This window comes from Cebus imitator, unplaced genomic scaffold (assembly GCF_001604975.1).
Source record: "Cebus imitator isolate Cc_AM_T3 unplaced genomic scaffold, Cebus_imitator-1.0 Scaffold270, whole genome shotgun sequence".
NCBI classification, from domain to species: Eukaryota; Metazoa; Chordata; class Mammalia; order Primates; family Cebidae; genus Cebus; species Cebus imitator.
This window is the reverse complement of record NW_016107585.1, coordinates 2895411-2923323: the sequence shown is the minus strand read 5'-3', so window position 1 is coordinate 2923323 and position 27913 is coordinate 2895411. Positions and strand designations below refer to the sequence as shown.

The 27913-nt window shown below is 34.8% G+C and overlaps 1 protein-coding gene across 1 annotated transcript in view; it reads left to right on the top strand.

Moving 5' to 3' along the window:
• The window catches only part of LEKR1 (leucine, glutamate and lysine rich 1), a 193027-nt gene that overhangs the window by 75245 nt on the left and 89869 nt on the right, over positions 1-27913 (top strand). Inside the window, exon 4 of the mRNA XM_017500799.2 lies at positions 10573-10758. Coding sequence (XP_017356288.2) covers positions 10573-10758 — 186 coding nt within the window. The remainder of the gene's footprint in view (positions 1-10572; positions 10759-27913) is intronic.

The following is a 27913-nucleotide window of genomic DNA, read 5'->3' as shown; positions in this document are numbered from 1 at the left end:
TCTTAGCTCACTGCAACCTCCGCCTTCTGGGTTCAAGCAATTTTCCTGCCTCAGCCTCCCAAGTAGCTGGAACTACAGGCACACACCACCACACCTAGCTAATTTTTTGTATTTTAGTAGAGATGGGGTTTCACTATGTTAGCCAGGATAGTGTCAATCTCCTGACCTCATGACCTGCCCACCTCGGCTTCCCAAAATGCTGGGATTACAGGTGTGAGCCACTGCACCCGGCCTCCTTTCACATTTTTACCAGTAGTGTATGAGAGCTCTAGTTGCTGCACATCTTTGCCAACACTTAGTATTGTCAGTCTCTTTAATTTTATTATTTGTAATAGGGTATTCATATAAAAACTATGAATGCACATGTTAAGTAGTCATCTTGATAATTTTCTCACTTTTGAGTGTCTTGTCACATCTTATTATAGAATATTTACCTCATGATATCAATAACTGTGAATTCAATCATACAGGAATTGGAGAGAAATCAACTCTAATGTTTTTGTTTTCATTTGTGTTGCATTATTAATATTTTCTATAATCCATGTTTTCTTTTTCAGGAAACTTTTAAGCCAACTGTCCATTTTAAGGCTGTTAATTTAACCACATAGCTTGGAACAGTTATATCAGTTATGTAGTGCAGAATATCACAATCATAGAAAAATAACAAACAAGGAGACAATGACACCCCTTTCGTGTAGAGGAAAACCCTTCTCCCTCAGAAAGCTTCACTCACTTTATTCTCCCTGAATGTGACCTGTGGCCATGACTGTACAGTATGTGGAAAAAGGGAGACTCTTCAGGTTCATGCAGGTAAAATTGGCTAAGAGTCTCCCAAACAAGTAGCTGTGCCTTCTTGTAATTGAAAGTCTCAGTTCAAATGTCACCTCCTCAAAAAATCTTTATTGACCACATTGTCTTCCTTTATAGTACTTCTCTATCCTGATTTTCTGTTTCTTTCTTTCTTTTTTTTTTTTTTGATATGGAGTCTCACTCTGTTGCCTAGGCTGGAGCACTGTTGCCCAGGCTAGAGTATAGTGGCGCAATCTTGGCTCACTGCAACCTCTGCCCCTCGGACTCAAGCAATTCTCCTGCCTTAGCCTCCTGAGTAGCTGGGACTACAGGTGTGCACCACCACACTGGCTAATTTTTGTATTTTTAGTAGAGACAGGGTTTCACCATACTGGCCAGACTGGTCTCGAACTCCTGACCTCATGATCCACCTGCCTCAGCCTCCCAAAGTGCTGGGATTACAGGCGTGAGCCACCATGCCTGGTCTGTTTCATTTTTAATAATATCTATTACTATCAGAAATATTCATTTACTGATTTATGTGTTTACTGCCAGTCTCCTCCTACTGGTTGTAATCTCAGTGAAAACAGGAATTTTGATTGTTTTGCTGAATGCTGTATTACTAGTGTTTTAAGAGTATTGAACCTGTCACATAGAAGGTGCTCAGTGAAATTTGTGGAATTGAAATGGAAGTAAAAGTACATCCACATTTTCATAATGAGGGTCCTGATTATATTTATATTAGGTTTTGGGACCTCTGAGTATTTTCTAAGGTTTCTTACATATTCTTAATGTTTACATAGTCTATAATCTGTAAAGAGAAGAGAGGCTTCATTCATGAACTACACTTGCCTGAAAACCAAGAGCAAATTTAATGTGGGGCTATTATCAGTAGTACAATTCTGAATTGGATTTTAAAAATCAGTTTGAAAGTTTTTTATTGAATTTATAAGAAGAAAATATAAAAACTTAATAATTCTCTTTTTTCCCCAAATTCAAAAGGCTTTTAGGATTTTTGCAATCATAAACATAAAACAACCTCAATATAAAAACAGAAAATAGAAAATACAGAAAAGGGGCAAAAAGAAGGAAAATTGACACCAATCATCTGTAATATTATGACATAGAGGTAACTGCTGCTAACATTTTGATATAGAGCTTTCTAAACTTTTTTCTGTGCATATATATACATATATATATACACTTAAGATATATCATGAAAATATAGTCATGCCAATTAACTATGTTGACAGTATTTTATTATAGGCATGTATCTCATTTAACTAATTTTCTATTCATGGACATTTAGGTTGATCATAGTTTTGCTATTGTAAATAAGGATTCACTGAACATCTTTATACATGCATCTGTATGATTTTATCCCATTTTTTTCTTTAACATAGTTAATTCCTAGAAGTAGAATTGCAGAATCAAAGTATATGCCCATTTTGCTTTTCATTTGCAAGTGTTACATTTTATATTTTATCTAATACAAAGAAATAGGAGTTAGTTTTCAACTTTTGGCTTTTATGTTTACCATTATAGTATGTCACTTTTGCGTTAGAAGCAGAAGGACCTTGTTTAGAAGTTACACAGTGGTGATGACAGAAACTCAAAGGTGATAATGCATACACAAGGACAGTATATTCAATTCCCAAGCAAGAGCTTAGTAAACACAACAGATGGGTTGTGTCAAACTGAAGCTATAAGACCTTTTTTCTCCTTTTAAAAAACTTTCTTCTTATTCTATCGGAACAATCAAATTTCCAGGGCATGGATGTACAAATGTGCAAATACATGTAAAATTTGAAAGGTGCTGATCCTTGCCTTTTTACAGTTTCTTTGATCAATTTGAATACATTTTAAATTTAACAGTAATCCTAGTAACTATATAAACATGCCAATTTCATTGCATAGAATTGTAAGCAAATAATCTCTATCTTAAATTTGAGTATAGAAAAAATAAATTGAATATAATGTTTTCAAAGAATAATCTTAGTAAAACTTGAGGAACTATCCCCAAGGTGACCAAGAGCCTAGGAAGGATGCAGACCTTCGCTTTCCCATAGGTTAGCCACCAGCCTCCTGTCTATTGAGCACCTGAAATGTGGGTATAGCCTTTTGTTGAAATGATAACATTTTGGATATGTGAAATGAAATAAAATACACTATTAAAATTAATTTTGTGTATTTCTTATATTTTTAATATGGCTACTGGAAATTTAAAATTACATGTGTGGTTTGCATTATATATATTTCTATTGATTATGGCTACTGTGGATAAAGAGTGAAATGAACATTTTAATAAATAAAATTTGTAAATGTTATAATTTATTATTTACAAAAATGATAAGGAAAAGTGGAAAAAAAAATGATCATGACAATATGAATTATAGCTGAAGAACACTTTAACAGTCACTTTATTTATTTTTTTTGACATGTCTTACTCTGTCACCCAGGCTGGAACCTCTGCATCCCATGTTCAAACAATTCTCCTGCCTCAGCCTCCCAAGAGGCTAGGATTACAGGCATGCACCACCACGCCCAGCTAATTTTTTGTATTTTTAGTAGAGACGGGGCTTCACCAAGCTGGCTAGGCTGGTCAAACTCCTGACCTCGTGATCTGCCCACCTTGGCATCCCAAGTGCTGGGATTACAGTTGTGTGCCACCACACCCAGCCTTAACAGTCACTCTTTTTTTTTTTTTTTTTATTCCTTTTTTTTGAGACTGAGTTTCGCTCTTGTTACCCAGGCTGGAGTGCAATGGCGCGTTCTCTTCTTTTTTTTTTTTTTGGAGACCAAGTCTTGCTCTATCCCCAAGGTACTCTTAATCCTAACCTGTTAATGTTTATTTCTAGTTGTCTTTATTGTTTAATTAATCTTTTACTTAAATGTATTAAACAAACACTATTCAGAGTCAGAAATGTTAGAACTCATGGCAGAAATCAGGAAAAATCTGGAGGGGAATGTAGGATCCGTGATAGTGTTGCCCTTTCACAGACTTTACCACCAGGTCTGGAGAAGGGCCACGCAAGCCAATGTGTCTGCGCTCGTGTATGTTGGCCTCTGTGTTGTTGGCTTCAATTCTTAAATAAAGATATATAGGCATTCTAAGAACAAGGCTCTAGAGGCAGCCAGAGTTTATATCCTGGTTCTGGATCCTAGATAAATGAAATCCTATGTTCTCAAAAAAACTTGTAAGTTTATATCCACTTAACAAAAAACTGGGTGCTTCAGTGTCCTCATCTATAAAATAACAACACACACACATCCCCCCCAGATGCCTAAGAAATAAGATGCCCCCAGAATAAGAAAGCAAGATATGTTAGCTATAACTATTCTTTTTTATTCTAAAGTCCATGTTTCTTCTATCATATTAATTTCTCACTTCTGTTGCAGAATGGTTCATTGTAATGGGTTTATAGCTTTTCTCCTAAAGGAAGTAACAAAAAGGCTTTTCACATGTGTTTTTTTAAAAATCTACATAAGTAGACCAGAAAAATATGCTCAACTGATTTTTGATAAGGACACATAGGCAATTCAGTGAAAGAATAGCCTTTTCAACAAATGATGCTGGAACAATTGGATATCCTTAGGAAAAGAAAAAGAGAAAGAACCTTGTCCTAAAGCAAACACATTTTACAAAAACTAACTCAAAAAAAAAAAAAACCATGGATTAAACAAAAAATATGAAACTTTTAGGAAAAAAAATATTTGGGACCTAGGATTAGGCTAAGAGCTCCTAAACTTGAACTAAAAGCATGATACCTAAAAGGGAAAATTGATAAATTTTCTCAGTAAAATTTAAGAACTTTTGCAAAGTGTGTTAGCACATGCCTGTAGTCCTAGCTACTCAGGAATCTGAGGTGGGTGGATTGCTTAATCCCAGGGGTTTGAGGCTGCTATGCTCTATGATCATACCTGTAAGTAACCATTGCACTCCAGCCTGGGCAACATTGCAAGACCCTGTCTATTAAAAAACAAACAAACAAAAAACCACCTTTTGCTCCGTGAAATACCTGTTAAAAAGAATAAAAACCTACAGACTGGGAGAAAATACTTGCAAACCATATATCCAACAAAAGATTTATATGTAGAATATATAAATGACTCCCAAAACTCTACATTAAAAAAATTCAGTTAGAAAATGGGCAAAAGATACGAGTAGAAATTTCACCAAAGATGATATATAGATAGCAAATAAGTACATGAAAAAGTGTTCAACATCATTAGCCATCAGGAAAATGCAAAACCACAATTAAATACAACTACACATTTATTAGAATGTCTAAAATTGAAAAGACTGACCATACTAAGTGTTGGCATGGATCAGAGAAACTAGTTTACTCAGCACTGCTGGTAGGAATATAAAATGGTTCAGCCATTCTAGAAAATAATTTTGCAATTTCCTCCGAAACTGAAGATGCACTTACTACATGACCCAACATTTGCTCTCTTTCATTTATCATAGATAAATGAAAACTTATTTCCCAAAAAAACTTGTATGTAAATGTTCATAGCAGCTTTAGTCATAATAGCCCCAAATTAAGAACAACCCAAATGTCCTTCAATGGATGAAAGACAAATCATGCTATGTCCATACCATATGCTACTACTCAGTAACAGAAGGGAACAAATTATTAATATGTGTATCAACTTGAATGAACCCCAATAAAATTGTGCTGAGTGAAAACAGCCAGTCTCAAAAGTTTATATAAGATATGATTTTGTTTATATAGCATTCCTGAAATAACAAAATTATAAATGTAGAAAACAGATTAGTTGTAGCCAGAGATTAGGGATGGTGGGGATAGTGGTAGGTTTGGCTATAAAGGGATAGCAAGGATCAGCTTTGTGGTAATAGGGCAATTCTGTATTTTGATTGTGGTGATATGTAATGAAGCTACACTTATGATAAAATTGCTTGAAACTACACATACACACATACACCCATACACACGTGAGTGTATGTACAATTGGTAAAATCGAAGTAAGTTCTGTGGATTTTACCAGTGCAATTTTCTTTTCATAGTATGCTACAGTTGTACAAAATGTCAACAAGGGGAGAAGTGAGGTGGGGTTAAGGTTGGATAGGAACTCCCTACACAGTTTCTTTGCAACTTTCTGTAAAGCTATACTTATTTCAAAATAAAAACTTTTTAGTTTTTTTCTTTGTTTGTTTTTTTGAGACGGAGTCTTGCTCTGTTGCCCAGGCTGGAGTGCAGTGGCATGATCTCTACTCATTGCAACCTCCACTTCCCAGATTCAAGCAATTCTCCTGCCTCAGCCTCCTGAGTAGCTGGGATTACAGGCACGTGCCACCACCCTCAGCTAATTTTTGTATTTTTGGTAGAGATGGGGTTTTGCCATGTTGGCCAGGCTGGTCTTGAACTCCTGACCTCAGGTGATCCACGCACCTTGGCCTGCTAAATTGCTGGGATTACAGGCATGAGCCACTGCGCCTGTTCTTTTAGTACTTTTGTTTTGTTTTGTTTTGTTTTTAAGTTGTGTACAGTTTTTTATTTCTTTAGTAAATCTAGTCACTGAGTCTTTTTCCCTATTATTGTAATAAAACTGTGAAGTTTTGTGAATTAATCACACTGTGTTTGTAATATCAGAATGCTTGATAATAAGGTTATAGAGGTTTCCTAATTATATAACAAACTAACATAATTTTGAGTTCATTTGCCTAAGCTCACAGGACAAAAAAAAAAAAAAAAACTTATAAAGGTAAAGAAATTGATTGCATGAGGCTAATAGTAATAATTGTACTTGCATTAGCTAGTGAATTATTTATTACCACTTATTCTAGAAGCTAAAAACATGTATTTTGATAATAGTACAAACATTATAAATAACAAATATGCTAAAATATAGTGTGATGGGCTGAATTGTGTCCCCCCCCCCAAATTCATACATTAAAATGTTAAAGTCCTAATCCCCAGTACCTCCTTTTGTAACTGTATTTGGAGGTGAGGTTTTTAAAGAGGTGATCAGGGTAGCCCCTAATCCAATCTGACTGGTGTCATAAGAAGAAGAGTTCTGTACACAGACACCATGTGAATACACAGGGAAAAGGCAGCCACCTGCAAGCCAAGGAGACCTGGAACAGATCCTTCCTTCACCATCCTAGAAGGAACCAATCCTGCTGACATCTTGATCTCAGACTTCTGGTCTCTGGAGCTGTGAGAAAATAAATTTCTGTTGTTTAAGCCACTTAATCTATGGTACTTTCTTTTGCCAGTCCTAGCAAACTAATAAATGTAGTAAACCCCCTACATATTGCCCAATATTAGTCAGCTACTTTAAAAGATTTGCATGTTAAAATTAAGTTGTTTTAAAATCAAAGTCCAAAACAGAAACAACATTCCTAGAAAAGGAATTGCTTAATATTTTCTTGCTGATAATGTATGCTAAATATTGAGTAGCAGGTATGAGTAAAATATTTCCTATTCTTCCAGCAAATGAATATCACTTTATGTAATCAATATTTTTAAACTGAAGTTTTTATAGAAGAAATTTTCTTAAACAAGAGCATACTTATTTTAATAAAAGAAATTTCAGAAAATATATTTTTTACCAAGGCAGAGTATTTGTCAGGTTAATTCTACTCCCAAAACAACTATTGACTGAACTTTTAAAATTCAGATCTAGAATTAGGCTTAGAAATGTAGTCCATATTTTTCACAAAATTGATGAAATTAGGGATAGATAGAATTGATCAATTTGTTCAATCAAAAATGTTTCTTTTGGATATGTGTTTTAACTGCCTAACTTTGACATTTAAAAACGTGGGGTTCAGAATACCTACCTCTGAAATGAAGGATGAGATAAACACATATTCAGGAACTAGTAGTATATTAAAATCAATTTAGAAGCTTTGTTCAGCAATGCCTTTACTCATTTATTAGGTATTTATTGAGCTCTTGTTAATCCTAAAACATCATGGTAGAAATTAGGGAGTGTCAGAAATCGGTCAGGGTGGTAGTAAAAACTATAAGAAAGATGCAGACCTTCTTGGAAGGCCGAGAGGTATTGCAAGGCTTCTAAAAGGAATGAGCCTAAGGTGGCTGTCCTTACCCAGAGGCAATTAGGCAAGGAGTAGGTAGAAAGGAATGTAAGGGAGTTTATCTAAGTGGGTTCCTATCACCATAGGTACAGGAGTGTTTAGTTTACCCATGTTGTCTTAAGACAGAACTTTGATTATCCTTGTGCAGCACTGCTCTCTGCTTGGGAAGTGGGGGATCGGCACGGTTAATTACCCACTAGTGGTGTTTGAGACCTTTGTCATTAAATCTATTCTAAAATAAATATGAGCCTCTCCAGCATATGGGGGCTCCGTGGCTGGATTCTAGTCTTTTGGTCATCTGTGAGTCATGGGGTTCCCTGGCCATGCTCAGACAGGAAAAACACCTATGTCTCTGCACTTCTGTAATCCGTCACTCAGTCTGCCAGTCAGATTTGACATTGGGGGAAATAGAAATGAATATTATCTATGGTTTAAAATAACTTATAGTCCAATAGTACATCACATGTATGCATGTGATCAGTGCAATACAAATGATGTAAATTGCTGTGAGTTCCAGGAAGATGAAGATCGCATCCAGATCAGATCCGAAAAGACTTCTGCACAGAGGTAACATTTGAGCGATGATAGCTGAATATATGAGGTTAGGAGGACTTTCTTCATGGGGTGGTGCTGAGACAGGAAAGGTTCAAGGTGGATACAATGACCAATACAGGTTGACCTTGTGGGGATCTTAATTCCTGAACCCCAAATTAGGACACATGTCTGACAAGTATGGAATTGCGTAATGGCAAGGGTAGAATTGAATCTTTGACACCAGGATCGCCATAGGTACAGGAGTGTTTAGTTTGCAAAAGTAAGTTAGTTCATCTCCATTTTACTTTTTCCTAACTTCTTATTAGGAATGTTTGTAGCTTCTGTTAGTTTTGAAATCTTGATGTACTTTTCCATGTCTTAGAATATATTTTACAAATAAATTTGTATTGCAAATTTTATTCGTTTAATGTCACATAGAAAGTCACGTTGACATGCATATTTTAGAGTGTAGTATATGCTAACAGAGTCAGCCTGCTAACCTAAGCAGTGTAATTTTGGCAAATGATAAATAGGTGACAGCATGTGTGTGCTGCTGTGCAGTGTCATTTTGACTTAAACATATATATGGCTATGGTATGTTGTAGTTTATTCAGCCTTAAGAAGTCACCTTTTTGGCTACAAAAATACCCAGAAAGACTTTTTATGTATGTAGGGAAATTGTAACCCCGTTATTTTCTTTAACTCCATACTTTTAAAAAATTTTATGTACTGTGTGTTAGTAGTTTTCCTCCCACAAATGGGCGCATAGTCAAGCTTTTAGCAGCATATAGCTATTTTGAGGAAAACAATTCCCACATAAAATAATCATTGGACTATATTAGAATCATACTTATTTGGTTCCTGCTAATTTATTTCTCTAGGTTTTCCATTTTGAGCAGGAACTAAAAACGTAGAGAAGGTGCCAGACCTCTTGTGCTTATTCCCCAGGTCTATCATAAATACCACTTTTCTTCCCAGACATGCTTTCTACCCATGGAAACTTTTCTCTCCTTTTACTACATTCCTGATCCTCCTCATCATGATCCCATAAAACATGCACTCTTTTCTGTGCTCTATTCTAGCTCACTGCTTTACTTCTCCTATAACCATTTGCTGGCCATGTTACCTCTGCTGCATGTCTATCCTATGTATCTCTGCTTGTGGTCTTCACTGGTCCATGTGGGTGCTGTTTCTGCTGTGGTGGCACCAAGAGCAATAAATGAAGCTAACCATTTTTGACATCTCATCACATGTTGAATCTATCACATAGTCCAGAATGGACTAACCAAAGTAGGGAATTCCAAGTGAAATGTCTGGAAAAGCAGACTGTCCAAATTTTCATGTAAATCACATGGTCATAAATTCAATGAATTATGGTTGTACAAATTTTATAGTATTATTATCTTTGTGGGATGTGTGTTCATGTGTTTTAATGCTAGTTTAAGGCAATAGTGCAGAAAAGACTGATGAAGGTGGAGTTTGATAATTATTTTTCTGAAGGATAATATGCTCCATGCATTTCTCATGAAATTATATAAAATTAGCACATTTAAATCTAAGTAGACCTATAAAGATATTTTATTAAACCATCTAAATAGAGAGAATAATGACATAATTACTATGATGAATTCTGGCCTTATTTGTGGGAGGGACACAATTCTATTACAATCATTAAGATATTATTAACTAATGCTTTTTGCCCATATATTTATTAGACACTCCAGCCTTCTAGTGTACCTCTAAAACCTTCATAATTTGTAGAGAATGTGTTCTAGTTAATCCCTTAGAAATGCCACCCAACCAGCTCATGCTAGCACATTTAAATTTACTTTTCTGAATCATGTTGCCTAAAAAAAAATTTCAGTAAACCCCGGAACATTACACAGGTCTTATATTATTCATTTATGAGTATTTACAAAGCAAGTTGTATTAATACAATCTAAAAGCTAAAAACAATACTGCTAAAAGATTTCATGCATCATGTAGCAATAAAACTCCTTTTTCTCATTTTCAGAATGACTACTGAATTTAAATTTAACTTTTTAGTTAGATGTCATTATAATCTCATAAATGTCATCTTGCCTTTCAACTATTAATTTTCTAAAATAAACTAATCAATCCTTAGAGAAATGTTTTATGATTCAATTATTGCCGATTTGTAAACTTTGAATTTTTTACAGAAATAGACATACTGAATAAAAGTTTGACCGTATCCCAGAGAAATAATGTATGCCTTGAAAAGGAAATGAAAAATCTGAAATTGTTGTCAGATGCAGCCATATTGAGGTCTCAGCAGATTCAGACATCTAGACAACAGGAAGTAAACTTGCAAACCAGATGCTATGATTTGCAAAAAGAAGTACTAGGTAAAGAGAAGACTTTTTTGCTGTTTTTGGTGACTAGTTATATAACTACATGAGAAAATGTTTAAATTTTTACTTATAATTACAAAAAATCTTGTTTTAATTATTTTGAGCTGGAAATATACCTAATTATTAGCATCACCATGCTGATAACTATGCCTGTAGTCAATACTTGCTGTCATCCTTTCCAGTTTTGCCATTTAGTGTGGTAAGACTTAAGTAGGTATATAAAAGACATTTCAACTGCAATGTAAGATTTCAGAAAAATAAAGTGAAATTTACTTTGATAAATCTATGCTTTCCTATGTTTTCTTCTAAAAGTGAATCCAGATTTTTAGGCAATCCTTCATTTTTTCAAATGAAAAAATTAAAAGTGTTTGAAGCATCTTGGGCAAGGTTTTAAAATTTGTCTTCACCGCAGACGAATGAGTGTCTTGACAGTAAAGGTAAAGAGTTCGTAATTTTCCCTGAAGGCAGTAAGGGATTAATAAAATAGGTAATCAGGAGAATGATATCACAAAAGCAGTGTTTTGGAACAATTAATCTGTTAGTAATGGATAGAGGTGTTTCAAACATCAAGACACTGGAGCCAGGTAGCCATTTAGAAAATATATTTGCCGGTTTCCCAATCCCAAGACTAACCATAAGAAGATGAAGTAGGGAAGGGAACTCACATTTTTAAAGTCCTAAGTGTGCTAGACACTTTATATGAATTATTTCTATCTGTTCTCACAATGACCATGAAAAGCAGGTATAATTATCCCATCTTATGAAGGAGAGAACCAAGGCCCACAAAGTATCATGCCTGGTGCTACATACCTAGTAAATGGAAGAGAGTAAAGCAAATCTGGTGCTCATGCTTTACCCACTGTGTCTATTTAGCCTTCTCCGTGGCCCAGTGGGAAGGCTGAGATAGAATCAGGGTTGAGATAGCTACCCAAGACCAGGGGGGTGAATATCTGTCTGACTAAACACGGAAGAAAAGGAAGTCAGAAAGCACTCTGAACCACCTGTGCTCGGGAGTCTTTAATGATGGGAGCATACTACAGACTAGGGAAATCTGGAGAGAAGCTAGTGTTGGAAGAGAAGATAACAAGTCATCACATTAATTTTATAGCAGTATGCAACAGATAAAAATTTTAAAATCAGATAAAATTTAAAATAATGATATATTTTTATTTTCTTTCCTGAGAACTACCTATTCATAGATTCTGGAAATTTTCTATTACATTATTGGAATTTTTCTTGATAATTTTACAGCAGATTTTATACAGTACAGATATTATAATCTATAGTCAATTTTTTCTAATGCATAATTTATTGACTTTTTATGGTAAATTTTAACATGCAAACTTTTTTATTTAGGTATAATCAATAATTATCTTTTATTGTTTATGGGGAGTCTTATTAAACTAGTCCCATTCCTAGATAGTATATAAAGTATCCTGGGTTTTGTTTCCCAACTGAGTCATTAATACATATAGAATATAGAATTTATTTTTATTTTATTTAAAAAATGTAGTCAGCTATTTGAAATTTTTTGTTTTTAATTTTTGTGGGCACATAGTAGGGGTATATATTTATAGGATACATAATTGTTTTCATTGTTTTTAGTTTCTGCAAATAAGTGAGAACATGCAAAATTTGTCTTTCTCTGCCTGGCTTATTTCATTTAACATAATGACCTCCAGTTTCATCCATGTTGTTGTAAATGACTGTATCTCATTCTTTTTATGGCTGAATAGTACTCTATTGTGTATATGTAGCCCATTTTCTTTATCCATTCATTTTTTGTTGATGGACACTTGGGTTACTTTCAAATCTTGGCTATTGTGAATAATGCTGCAATAAACATAGGTGTATAGATATCTCTTTAATATACTGATTTCCTTTCTTTCTGTATTATAACTAGCAGTGAGATTCCTGGATCTTATAGTTCTACTTCTAGTTTTTTGAGAAACCTCCAAACTGTTCTCCATAGTGATTATACTAATTTACATTACCACCAACAGAAAAGAGTTCCCTTTTCTCCATATCCTTGCCAGAATTTCTATTGACTGTCATTTGGATAAAAACCACTTTAACTGAGGTGAGATTATATAGTTTTGATTTGTATTTCTCTGATGATCAGTGATATTGAGCACCTTTCCATCTACCTGTTTGCCATTTGAATGTCTTCTTTTAAGAAGTGTCTATTCAGATCTTTTGCCCTTTTTAAAATCAGGTTATTACATTTTTTTCCTATAGTGTTGTTTGAGCTGCTTATGTATTCTGGTTATTAATCCCTTGTCAGATGGATAATTTGCAAATATTTTCTCCCATTCTGTGGGTAGTCTCTTCACTTTGCTGATTGTTTCCTTTTTGGTGCAGAAGGTCTTTAACTTGATGTGATCCCATTTGTCATTTTTGCTTTTGCTGCTTGTGCTTGTGGAGTATTATTCAAGAAACCTTTGCCTCATCCAATGTCCTGGAGGGTTTCCCTGATGTTTTCTTTTAATAGTTTCATAGTTTGAGGTCTTAGATTTAAGTATTTAATCCATTGTGATGTGATGTTTGTATGTGGTAAGATATAGGGATCTAGTTTCATCCATCTGAATATGGATATCCTGTTTTTCCAAGAGCCTTTGCTGAAGAGACTGTCCTCCCCCAACCTATGTTCTCGGCACTTTTATCAAAAATGAGTTTACTATAAGTGCATGAAATTGTTTCTGTGTTTTCTGTGCTGTTCCTTTGGTCTCTGAGTCTGTTTTTATGTCAGTAGCCATGTTGTTTTGTTTACTATAGCTCTGTAGTATAACTTCAAATCAGGTAATGTGATATCTCCAGTTTTGTTATTTTTGTTCAGTATAATTTTGACTGTTCTGGGTCTTTTGTGATTCTATCTAAATTTTAAGATCATTTTTGCTATTTTGATGAAGAATGAGATTGGTATTTGACAGTGATTGTATTGCATCTGTAGATTGCTTTTGGGTAGTATGGGCATTTTAACAATACTGATTCTTCCAATATATGAAAATGATATACCTTTCCATTTTTTTGTGTGTCATCTTCCATTTCTTTTATCAGTGTTTTCATTGTGGAGCTCTTTTACTTCTTTGGTTCAGTTTATTCCTAGGTATTTTATTTCATTTGCAGCTATTGTAAATAGGATGATTTTCTCGATTTCTTTTTCAGATTGTTCACTGTTGTCACCTAGAAATGCTACTCATTTTTGTGTATTGACTCTGTATCCTGCAACTTTACTGAATTTGTGTATCAGTTCTAATAGTTTTTGTGGAGTCTTTAGGTTTTTCTAAATATAAGATTATATCATCTGCAAACAAGGATAATTTGACTTCTTTCTTTCCAATTTGGATGCCTTTTATTTTCTTATCTTCTCTGATTGCTCTAGCTAAGATTTTCAGCACTATATTGAATAATGGTGGTAAAATTGGGCATCCTTGTTGTGTTCCAGGCTTAGAGGAAAGACTTTTAGTTTTTCCCTCCTCAGTATGATATATGGCTTTTATTATGTTGAGATATGTTCATTCTATGCCCAGTGTTTTGAGGGTTCTGACCATGATGCGATATTGAGTTATATCAAATGCTTTTTCAGAATCAGTTGAAATGATCATATGGTTTTTGTCCTTCATTCTGCTGATATAATGTATCACACTGATTTGCTTATGTTGGACTGTCCTTGCTGCTTCTCTTTTATTATTGATCTGTTCAGGTTTTGGATTTCTTCATTGATCAATCTTGGTAGATTGTATGTATCTAGGAATTTATTCACTTCTTCCATGTTTTCCAATTTATTGGCATATAGTTGCTCATAGTGTCTTCTAATGATCCTTTGAATTTCTGTAGTATCAGTTGTAATGTCTCCTTTTTCATGTCTGATTGTATTTATCTGTGTCTTCTCTTTATTTTTTTCTTTGTTAATTGGGTTAAATGTTTGTTAATTTTGTTTATTTTTTCAAGAGACCAGCTTTTCATTTTGTTGATGTTTTGTATTTTTTTTCTTTTTTGTCTCAATTTCATTTACTTTTACTCTGATTTTTATTTCTTCTAATTTTGGACTTGGTTTTCTCTTGCTTTCTTTAAGATGCATTGTCATATTGATTTGAAACTGTCTACTTTTTTGATGTAGGTGCTTATTGCTATAAACTTTCTTCTTGGTACTGCCTTTGTTGGATCCCATAAGTTTTGCTATTTTGTGTTTCCATTTTAATTTGTTTCAAGAAATTTTAAAATTTACTTATTTATTTCTTCATTGATCCACTGGCCATTCAGGAACATACTATTTAATTTCCACATTTGTATGGTTTCCAAAATTCTTCTTGTTCTTGATTTCTAGTTTTATTCCATTTTGATCAGAGAAGATATTTGATATTATTTCAATTGTTTTGAATGTTTAAGACATGTTTTGAGCCTAACATGGTGTATCCTTGAAAATGATTCATGTGCTGAGAAGAATGTGTGTTCTGTAACCATTGGATGAAATGTTTGTTAAATTTCTTTTAGGTTCATTTATTCTATGCTTCAAATTAACTTTGAGGTTTCTTTGTTGAGTTTCTATCTGGGAGACTTGTGCTATGCTGAAAGTGGAATGTTGAAGTCTCCAGCTGTTATTGTACCGGAGTCTATCTTCCTTTTAACTCTAGTAATATTTGCTTTATATATGTGGGTGCTCCAGACTTGGGTGCATGTATATTTACAGTTATTACAACCTTATGCTGAATCAACCCCTTTATCATTATGTGGTGATTTCTTTGCCTCTTTTTATAGTTTTCGTTTTGAAATCTATTTTGTAGGATATAAGTATAGCTTTTTATGCTTTTTTTCCCATCCCTTTACTTTTGGTTTATTGTGTCTTTATAGGTGAAGTGTGTTCCTTGTAGGCAACAAATCATGGGATCTTATTTTTTAATTCATTTAGTTATTCTGTCTTTCAATAGAGAGTTTGATCTGTTTATATTCAGTGTTATTATTGATACATAAGGACTTACTCTGCCACTTTTTTGTCTTGGGTCTTCTGTCTCTTGTTTCCTTCCTTTTGGTGAAGGTGATTTCCTCAGATAGTATGTTAATTTCTTTTTATTTTTTGTGTATCTGTTGTATGTTTCTTGGTTTGAGGTTTACCATGAAGCTTGTAAATAATATAACCCATTATTTTAAGCTGATGACAAGTTAACACTGATTGCATAAATACAAAGGAAGGAGAAAATGAATAAAAACTGTACACTTTACATCCCTCTGCTTTTAAAGTGTTCATTGTTTCTATTTGTATCTCATTGTACTATGTATTGAAATACATTGGCTATGTATTGAAAAGTTATTGTAGTTTTTTGTAATTTTTTTTTTTGAGATGGAGTCTCTTTCTGTCACCAAGCTGGAGTGCAGTGGCATGATCTTGGCACACTGCAGCCTCTGCCTCCCAGTTTCAAGTGATTCTCCTGCCTCAGCCTCCTGAGTAGTTTGGACTACAGGTATGCGCCACCACACCCAGCTAATTTTTGTGTTTTTAGTAGAGACAGGGTTTCATCATGTTGGCCAGGATGGTCTCGATCTCTTGACCTTGTGATCCACCTGCCTTGGCCTCCCAAAGTGCTGGGATTATACTCTTGATTATAGTCTTGATTATAGTTATTTTTTAATTTGTTCTTTTCATCTTTCTATTCAGGATATAAGTCGTTTACACACCAAAATTACTGTTATAATATTCTGTATTTTTCTGTATAGTTACTAGTGCCAGCAAGTTTTGTACCTTCAGATGCTTTTTTACTGCTCTTTAATCACCTTTTTTCAGATAAAGTAACTCCCTTTAGCATTTCTTGTAGGACAGGTCTGGTGTTGATGAAGTCCTTCAACTTTTGTTTGTCTGTGAAAGTCTTTATTTTTCCTTTATGTTTGGGGAACATTTTTGCTGGATATACTATTCTAAGATATTTTTCTTCCTTCAAAACTTTAAATATGTCATTCCACTCTTTTCTGAACTGTAAGATTTCCACTGAGAAGTTGCTGCCGGATATATTGGAACTCCTTTGTTTTGTATTTTATTTCTTTTCTTTTGCTGCTTTTCCAATCCTCTCTTTATCCTTGGCCTTTGTAAGTTTGATTATTAAATTACTTGAGGTAGTCTTCTTTGGATTAAATCTGCTTCGTGTTCTGTAACCTTCTTGTGCTTGGATATTAAAAACTTTCTTTAGGTTTGGGGTGTTCTATGTAATTATCCCTTTGGATAAACTTTCTACCTTATCTCTCTTTCTACTCCCTTTATAAGACCAATAAGTCTTAGATTTGCCCTTTTGAGGCTTTTTTTCTAGATATAATAGGTATGCTTCATTGTTTTTTATTACTTTTTTCTTTGGTCTTCTGTGACCACGCATTTTCAAATAGCCTGCCTTTGCATTTGTTAATTCTTTCTTCTGTTTGATCAGTTCTGCTGTTAGTAGACTCTGATGAATTCTTTAGTATGTCAATTGCATTTTTTAACTCAAGAATTTCCACTTGATTCCCTTTAGTTATTTCTGTCTCTTTGTTAAATTTTATCAGATAGAATACTGAATTCTTTGTTATCTTGGATTCTATTGAGCTGCCTCAAAACAGCTTTTTTGAATTCTCTGTCTGAAAGGTCACATATCTCTGTTTTTCCAGGATTGATCTCTGATGCTTTATTTAGTTCATTTGGTGAGGTTATGTTTTCCTGGATGATCTTGATTTTTTTTGGTGTCTGGGCGTTGAGGAGTTAGGTATTTATTGTAGTCTTCACAGTGTGGGCTTGTTTGTATCCATATTTCTTAGGAAGACTTTCTAAGTATTTGAAGAGACTTGGGTATTATGATCTAAGTCTTTGGTCATTGCAACCATATCTGCTTTAGAGGGCACCACATGCCCAGTTATTTTGTGGCTCTTGCAGACTTGTAGATATACCTACCACCTTGGTGGAGTTGGGTAAGATCCAGAATAATTCCTGGGATTGCCTGACAGAGACTCTTGTTCTCTTTCCTTACCTTCCTCCAAACAATGTTTCTGTCTGTGCTAAGCTTCCTGGAACTTGGGTAGGGGGTAATATAAGCTCCTCTGTGGCCACCACCACTGGAACTGTGCTGGGTCAGACCCAAAGCCACCATAGCACTGCACTTGGGTCTTGCTCAAGGCCTGCAGTGACCACTGCCTGGCTACTGCTGATGTTCTTCTCAGTCACCAACACTGGAAATGTACTACATCATACCTGAAACCAGCATAGCTCTGAGTCTCACCCAAGGCCTATGTCAAGTACTGTGTGGTTACCACTGTATTGCTACCACTGCTGACTATTCAGTTCCTAGTTAGCAGGTGAAGAATTCTGCCATAAATGGCTCCTTGCCTTCAAGACACCATGTTCCCTTCTGGCCCAGAGTTGTTGTCCAGGAGCTGGAGCCTGAAAAGGGGATCTTGGGAGTCTGCCTGATGCCCTATTCCACTGTGGCTGAGCTGCAGTCAAAATTGCAAGACAAAATCCTTTTTAGTCTCCCCTCTCGTCTCCTCTTTCCTTTCCTCTCTCCCCTCCTCTCCTCTCCCCTCACCTCCTCCCCTCTCCCCTCCTCCCCTTTCCCCTCCCCTCCACTCCCCTCCCTTCTTCTCCTCCCCACTTCCCTTCCTCTCCCCTCCTTCCCTTTCCTCCCCTCCCCTTCTCCCCTCCCTCATCCCCTCCCCTCCCTTCTAGGACAGTAAAGGAATCTCTTCCAGAGCTGTGGAGTTGGGGTAGGGGTAATGCAAGCACTTCCTTGGATGCCCCAGCTGTTGTCTCACTAGGTCACACACACCACTGGCTGCAAGTCCAGCACAGCACCAGGACTTGCCCAGGAATTGCAGTTTTGCAGCCCAGACTGCCTTTTGAGTTTACTTAGAACCTCAGAGCACTTTAGCCAGTAGTGGTGGAGCCTGCTGGAACTCAGGTACCTGTCACTGGGATGGACAGTTTGCCTCTGGCTAGGGCTGGTCTAAATACTCCCTCTGTGAACAAGGTCTGAATTCTGTCCCGGGTTGCTTTCTGCTGTGACAGAGCAGCACTAAGTTGCAATGAAAAATCCTACAATCCCTGCAGTCTCCCTCCCCAAAAGACACTGATTCTCTCTCTGTGCCACACGTCTGCTGCCAAGGGATACGGGGAGGGGTAGCACTGGAAACTCAAGACTGCCTTTCCTACCCTCTTCAGTGCTTCTTTCCTCAACAGGATGTTAAAACCAAGTATTATGATCGCTGATCTGATTTTTGGTTCTTATGAAGGTGCCTTTTGTGTGTGGATAGGTGTGCAATTTGTTGTTCCTGCAGGGGGGATGATTGCTGAAGGCTTCTCTTTGGCTATCTTGTTCCCCTTAGAACTTATCTTTAATATGGTGTGAGATACAGGATCCATATTTACTTTTTTCCAATTGTATCAGTATTATGTATTAAATAATTTATCCTTTTCTCACTACATAGAACTACTATCTGTTATATGTTAAAATTTTATATATACAGATGCTCCTTTCCTTACAGTGGACTTATGTCCCAATAAACCCATCCTAACTTGAAAATATTATAAATAAAGAATGCATTTAATGCTGGCAACACAGCAGACGATCCCCACCTTACCATGATTCGACTTAAAAATTTTTGACTTTACTGCAGTATTAAAGCAATATGTATTCAGTAGAAACAAGAACCCCATCACAATTGGTAAGGAGCCTCTCAACTTATGATGGGGTTATATCCTGACAAACCCATCATAAAGTCAAAAAATCATGTTGAACCTGAAGTCAGGAACTGTCTGTACTAGCAGCTATTACTTTATTCCCTCTTCTATTCCACTAATTTGTTTGATACACCATTAATATTACATTGATTTGAATATAATATCTTATTAGCATATTTTTTAGGCTAAGCTTTTTCTCTCTCCACTGTTCTTACTTTTTAAATACATATTTTCAGGCAGTTATTTTTTCATTTTAACTTTAAGATAATTTTATTTACCTCTAATCCACAGGCTCCAAGAAGTACCCAGTAAAAGTTTTCTTTCTCTACTCATTACACCTTTCTTACATATTCACAGGAAGTTATTCTTCCATGTAAACTTTAAGATAATTTCATTCACTTCTAATGCCAACAAGGACTCTAATTCAAATTGCATTATATTTATGGAATAATTTTTAGAGAATTGAAAATTTTAGTAATATTGTCTTTTTAATATTATGTCTTTTCATTCAAAAATATATGTTGTTTCATTTTTTAATGCTATTATGTTTTTTAATAAGATGTAATAGTTTTTATTTAAATGTTTCTTTGCCATTCCTGTTAAATTTGTTACTGTCAGTTTTACCTCTACCATGACTAGACTGTTTTTCCCATTTCAATTTTTGTTGATAGACAAAAGCTATTTATTTTTATGTTTTTGTTTTATATCATCCACTTCACAATAGTTTAATATTAATTCTACGGTAGACATTTTTTATTAGTGACTCTTGTGCCTACACTCTGCCAAAAGAGTTCATCTAGTTTTTTCCAGTGTTTATGTCTGTTGTTTTACTGTCTTGTTCATATCTTATTAAATTCATTTGAATCTTTGACACTCTGTTAAATAATAATGCTGACAGTGAATGTTTAATCTGTCATTGATGGGCACGTAGATTGCATTTGCATGCATATGTCTTTGTGGGAAAATTCTTTATATTCCTCTGTGTATTGCCCAATTATGGGCTTACAGGGTTGAATGGTAGCTCTGCTTTTAGCTCTTTGAGAAATCGCCATATGGCTTTCCACAGTGTTGAACTAATTTACACGTCTAGCAACAGGGCATAAGTGTTTCCTTTTCTCTGCAACCTCGCCAGCATCTGTTATTTTTTGACTTTTTAATAATAGCAGTTCTGACTGGTGTAAGGTGATATCTCAGTGGTGCTTTTATTTGCGTTTCTCTAATGATCAGTGATACCGAACTTTTCTTCCTATGCTTGTTGGCCACATGTATGTCTTCTTTTGAGAAGTGTCTGTTCATGTCTTTTGTTCACTTTTTAATAGGCTTGTTTGGTTTTTTCTTGTAAATTTAATGTCCTTATAGAGGCTTGATATTAAACCTTTGTCAGATGCATAGTTTTCAAATTTTGTCTCCCATTCCGTAGGTTGTCGATTTACCCTGTTGATAGTTTATTTTGGTGTGCAGAAGTTCTTAAGTTTAATTAGATCCCATTTGCCAGTTTTTGCTTTTGTTGCAATTGCTTATGGTGTCTTTGTCATAAAATCTTTGCCCATTCCTGTGTCCAGAATGGTAATTGCCTGGGTTGTCTTCCAGGGTTTTTATAGTTTTGGGTTTTACATTTAAGTCTTTAATATGTGTTGAGTTGATTCCTGTATATGGTATAAGGAAGGGGTCTAGTTTCAATCTTCTGCATATGGCTAGCTAGTTATCCCAGCACCATTTATTGAATAGGGAGTGTTTTCCCCATTGCTTGTTTTTGTCAGCTTTATCAAAGATCAGTTGGTTGTAGGTGAGCAGCTTTATTTCTGGGCTCTCTATTCTTGTCCATTGGTCTATGTATCTGTTTTCATATCAATACCATGCTGTTCTTTTGGCTTATATATGTACTAGCTGTGTTATTTTGGATAAGTTACTTCTCTTATCCTTAGTTTCTTTATTTACAAACTGGGTATAATAACAGTCCCTACCTTCTAGAGTTTCTGCATGGATTTTTCAGGAATTCTCAAGTAGATAATTGTATTTTACTTCATATTTTAAAGGAACATTTAATAAGATTAAGACTTGATCATATACTCGGCACAAAGAACAGCTGTTTGTTTTAATTTATTAACATTTAGTTAAAAATTGCTACATACATTTTTATAATAGAAATAGGCTATATTTCTTTCTTTTAATATCTGTCAGATTGTGGTTGCAGGTCACTGTGGCCTTGAGAATGAGTTGAGAAATATACCTTAGTTTTAATTCTTTCAAAAACATTGTATAAAATTAAGATCCTCTGTTTCTTGAAAGTTTGGTAGAATTTGCTTGGAAAACCACCTGGCTATATCTTTGTGGTAAGATACTCCTTCAATTTATTTAATTGTTATAAAACTTTTTGATTTTGTTGAGTCAATCTTAGTAAAATATATTTTTGTAATAATATGTCCATTTTATCCAAGATTTCAAAGTTGTTGGCATGAGGTTGTTCAGAGCATTATTTTCTTAGTGTTTCTTACTCTTTATTTGTAGTTATTACCCATTTTTCATTTCTTATATTGTTTTGGTTACTGTAGCCTTGTAGTATAGTTTGAAGTTGGGTAATGTGATGCCTCCAGCTTTGTTCTTTTTGCTCAGAATTTTCTTGGCTATTCTGACTCTTTTTTGATTCCATTTGAATTTTTAAATATTTTTTTCTAGTTCTGTGAAGAATGTCGTTGGTAGTTTAATAGGAATAATATTGAATCCGTAATTTGCTTTGGGCAGTATGGCCATTTTAATGATACAAATTCTTCCTATCCATGAGCATGGGATGTTTTTCTATTTTTTTTTTTTTTGTCATCTCTGATTTCTTTGGGCAATTTGTAATTCTCATTGTACAGATCTTTCACCTCCCTAGTTAGCTGTATTCCTAGATGTTTTATTTAGGAAGTGTGTGTGTGTGTGTGTGTGTGTGTGTGTGTATGTGTGTGTGTATTGTAAATGAGATTGTGTTCCTGATTTGGCTTTTGGCTTGGCTGTTTTTGGTGTATAGGAATGCTAGTGATTGTACATTGACTTTGTATCCTGAAACTTTGCTACAGTTGTTTATCAGCTAAAGGAACTTTTGGGTCAAGACTAAGGGGTATTCTAGATACAGAAACATGTCATTTGCAAATAGAGATAGTTTGACTTTTTCTTATCCTATTTGAATACCTTTTATTTCTTTCTCTTGCCTGATTGCTCTGGCTAGGACTTCCAATGCTATACTAAGTAGGAGTGGTGAGAGAGGTCATTCTTGTCTTGTTCTGGTTTTCAAGGGAATGCTTTCAGCTTTTGCCCAGTGTTTGTAGTAGTTTCTGATGGTTATTTTTATTTCTGTGGGGTCAGTGGTAACATTTCATTTCTAATTGTGTTTATTTGGATCATCTCTCTTCTTTATTAGTTTAGCCAGTGACCTATCTATCTTATTAACTTTTTCAAAATACTTCTGGATTCATTGATCTTTTTGAATGTTTTTGTGTGTCTTGATTTCATTCAGTTCAGCTCTAATTTTGGTTATTTCTTGCATTGTGCTAGCTTTGGAGTTGATTTGTTCTTGGATAGCTTAGAATTCTGAGATTCTAATGCTTCAAAAAATTTTTTACTAGTGGGTGTAGTATAAGCAATGAACAAATCAATTTTTAGTCTTTGAGTATATGAAAGTTGTATTCAAATGAATTACTTACAATTGTGGCTTGAAATCGTCAAAATGGTGTGTAGAGTTTTGATTTTATGAACTAGAAGAAGAAGAAGTAGGGAATTAATGTGGCAACCTCTATTTAAAGACACACTCTTGCATTCTTGAGAAAATTAAAATTCTTCTCATATATCCTGGATTTTCCTCTTTACCTGGAATAGCTGCTTATGGGATGGCCCCAGGAGTTGTAGATTCCTGGAGATTTTTTAGAACTAGAAGCTATTTTTAGCTAAATGGAGGCACACTGAAAATGTGTAAGAGTAGTAGCAACAAAAATACATTTTTGGAATTTATTACACCAGGAGCTGTTAATGCTGACAATATAAATACTTATGATATCCTTTAATGTATGAATAATAGCTCCTCATGGAAACTGTGAAGTTTTGGAGTTTAGCTTTGATCTTATTTTCTTCAAAATAAAACACTGTCAAAACTAAATATTTCAAATATTTATAAGATCAATAAAAAATGAAATGACTACGATAGTAATTTTCATATATCATATTAACAAAACCCAAAAGTATGATAGCAGATTGGGTTGGTGAGGCACTCTAATATATTTCTAGGTGGACTGTAAATTGATACAATTACTAAAGCGATTAGTTTGTCAATATTTGTCTGAAATACAAATGAACCCCCCTCCTTTGATACTGGAGTTCCTTTTCCAGGAATTAACATATAGATATGTTATGCTTTCTTATAGGTGAAATAACAGATTTCCAAGGTTATTCTTTGAAGCATAGTAATACCAAAAGATTGCAAGCAACCTAAAACATCATGATAGGTGACTGGTTAAATAAATTGTGCAGTATTCAAACAGTAGAGTCCATGTAGCCAGAGAGAGAGAGAAAGAGAGAGGGACAGAGAAAGTTCTTTGTGTGTTAATATTTAGAGATCTCCAAACTATATAAGTAAAGCAAGATACATAACATTGCATATGCACTGTGATACAATTTATATAAAATATGAAGTGAAATATATGTGTATTTTTATTTACTTGTACTGTGTATAAATTTTTAAAATCTTTGGAGATGTATATATAAGAAACTAACAACAGTATTTACTATTTGGAGGCAATCAGAATTAGGTGAACGAGATGAACAAGGGGAGTCTTTTTTAAAAAAAAAAAAGACTTTGTTTTTCACAGCAATTTGAAATTTACTGAAAAAATGAAAAGATAATATGGAGCATTCTCATATACCATTCCTCCTAACACACAGTTTCCCCTATGGTTAACATTGTACACTAGTTTAGTACATTTGTTACAATTAATGAATGAATGTTGGCAAATCATTTTTCCCCTCAATTTTTATTTTAAGTCCTGGGTTATATGTGCAGGATGTACAGATTTGTTACATAGGTAAATGTGTGCCATGGTGGTTTGCTTTACAGATCTCATCCCATCACCTAGGTATTAAGACCATCATCCATTAGCTATTCTTCCTGAAGCTCTCTCTCCCTTCATCCCTCAGTTGACAGGTCCTAGTTATGTGTTGTTTTCCCCATGTGTCCATGTGTTCTCATCATTCAGCTCCCACTTGTAAGTGAGAACATTAGGTGTTTGGTTTTCTCTTCCTGCGTTAGTTTTCTGAGGATGATGGCTTTCCATCTGTTCATGTTCTTTGCCCACTTTTTAATGGAGTTGTTTGTTTTTTCCTTGTAAATTGTTTTAAGTTCCTTGTAGACTCTGGATATTACACCTTTGCCAAATGGATAAATTGCAAAAATTTTCTCCCATTTTTTAGGTTGTCTGTTCACTCTGTTTATAGTTTCTTTTGCTGTGTAGAAGCTCTTTAATTAGGTTGCATTTGTCATTATTGCTTTTGTTACTATTGCTTTTAACATTTTCATCATGAAATCTTTGCCTGTGCCTACATCCTGAATGATATTGCCTATATTTTTTTCTAGGGTTTTTATAGTTTTGGGTTTTACATGTAAGCCTTTAATCCATCTTGAGTTGATTTTTGTATACAGTATAAGGAAGGGGTCCAGTTTCAGTTTTCCACATATGACTAGCTAGTTCTTTCAGCACCGTTTATTAAATAGGGAATCCTTTTCCCATCACTTGCTTTTGTCAGGTTTGTGAAAGATCAGAACTTGTAGGTGTGCTGTCTTATTTCTGAGTTCTCTTTTCTGTTCCATTGTTCTATATGTCTGTTTTTGTACTGGTACCATGCTGTTTTGGTTACTGTAGCCTTGTAGTATAGCTTGAACTTGGGTAGCATGATGCCTCCAGCTTTGTTCTTTTTTATTAGGATTGCCTTGGCTATTCAGGCTCTTTTTGCTGGCTGGCTGGAGTTCAAAGCCAGTGGGTCTTAATGTGTGAGGTGCCATGGAAGTGAGGCCCACAGAATGAAGCCACTTGGCTCCCCAGATTTAGCCTCCTTCTAGAGGAATGTACAGAGAGATCTCCCGCTTTGCCAAGATTCCTCAGGCTGGAGTATGTAAAACTCCTGGGTCTCTGTGTCTTCTTGAGCAGCTGTTCTGTCGAGACTCCACATAGCTCTGTGTATCAGACCCAGGGCCTTGGTGACTTGAGCTCAGGAGAGGATCTCCTGATCCATGGGAGCAGTGTGGTTTCCTGAGCAGGGTCATACAATCACTCACCACTTCCCTTGGCTAGGGGTGGGGGTTTTTTTGGTTCTGTGTCACTCCTGCTCCCAAGTAGGCCATCATCCCACCCTGCTTTTCTTCCTTCTCTACAGGTCAAGTTGTCGGCCTAGTTAGTCCCTATGTGAGAACCTGGATATTTCAGTTGAAAGTGCTGAATTCACTCACCATTTTCATTCCTCTCTGTGAGAGCCACAAACTGTAGCTGCTTCTAATGGGCCATCTTGGCCCCTCCCCCAAGAAATTATTATTAACTAAAATCCCTAGTTTATTCAGAGTTCTTTTTTCTGTTCTTGGATCCCACTTAAGATAAACATATTACATTTAGTTGTCATGTCTTCTTAGTATCCTCTTGACTGTGACAGTTTCTCAAACTTTTCTCTGTTTTTGATGTCCTTGAAGGCTTGAAGGCGTACTGGTCAGGTATATTGTAGGATGCCCCTCCACTAGATTTATCTGATGTTTTTTTTTCATGTTTAAATTGGAATTATGGGTTTGGGGGAAGAAAAACACAGAAGGCAAAGTGCCATTTTTATCATATCTTGTCATGAGTAAATATAATCAACATGATTTTTTACTATTGGTCTTGACTTTAATCACCAGGTTAAGGTAGGTGTTTGGTTTCTCCACAGTAAAGTTTCTCCTTTCTTTTTTTCCATACTGTGAAGCCTGGAAATGAAAAGCCATGTTTGGCCACCTGGCCCTAGCATATTTAAACTATGTTTTTATAGGGATGTTTGCTGTTGTGAAAATGGCAATATATATGTTTAGATATATATTATACAGAGTAGCAAATCCAGAAGTAGAATCAGATTTTAATGTAAGTATCATTAAAAATAGGGAAAAGCAAAATTATATAATAAGTGCTACAGAGATAACCAAAGGAAATAAAATAACCAAACCAAAATAAACCTCAAATTAAGGCAAACTAGTACACAATAAAAAGTTATAGAATGTATCCTAATTATGGAGGAATAAAGCAGCACTTTAAAAATTACAAAGGTAAGACTGACAGATTTTGTCTATAAAAAGGTAAAATGTTTGAGTTCAAATCTACCAAACAACCTAAAAACAGCACACTGACAAAAAAGGTATTGGTATTATATATGATATACAAAGTGTTAAAATACACACCATTTAAAGGATTTATTCAACTGTGTAAGAAAACTCCAAGACCCCAAGCAAATGGTTGAAACAGACCATTAGCATAGGAAAAACACATAATAAACACAAAATGTTTATTTAGTAATAACTAACTAAATAAAATACTACCTTTTAAATCAGTACAGAGACTTTAATGGTAAAGTTTTCCTTCATTTATTACTGTATTTTTTCAGTCCATAGAAATGTTTGTTATCTAATAATCTCCTTTTTGATAATTTATACTTAGGAAACAATCAGAAGAAGAAATTTATTTTTATAGAAAGATCAAATTTATAATAGTGTATAATTAGAACTAATTTATGCCCAACATTAATGATATGAGTAATACATTATCACATGCCAACATTTAGGACATTATGCAGACTTTTAAAATGACAGTATTACCTCTGGGCATCAACACAGAAACATGCTTATGATTATGTTGCAGTGTAAAGAGAATCCACAAATTCTCATATAATCCACAAAATTATATGTGTAATATAATTACAGTTACATCAGAATGGATGTATTTGTGAACAGAAACCAGAAGAGAACATAGAAATATGAAAATAAATTTTGGGTGATGGAAAGGAGTGTTTTTTTTCTTTTAATTTTTTTTCTGATGATGTTTTAACAATAAAGAAACTTTTTCAAAAAGGAAAAAAATCACCCAACACATCTTTCAAGATTTAGCTCACATTCCACCTCCTACAGTGAAGAAAAAAAACTCCTCAAAACAATACAGTACTATAATTAGCCACAATTTTTATACTCATTAAGGCTTTAAATTCAGTCTATACCCAAAGCAAATGTATAGTGTAGATTGGTGTTCTCTGTACTTTTCAGATGTTTTCAGTCTTCATGTTTAGGTTATGCAGTTGTAGATAGAATATAGAATCTTCTAAAAGACAGTGTAATTGCAGAGCAAAGAGCTATTTATTTATTTATTTTCTTTCTTTCTCTTTCTCTCTCTCTTCTTTTATAGACAAGGTCTTGTTCTGTCACCCAGGCTG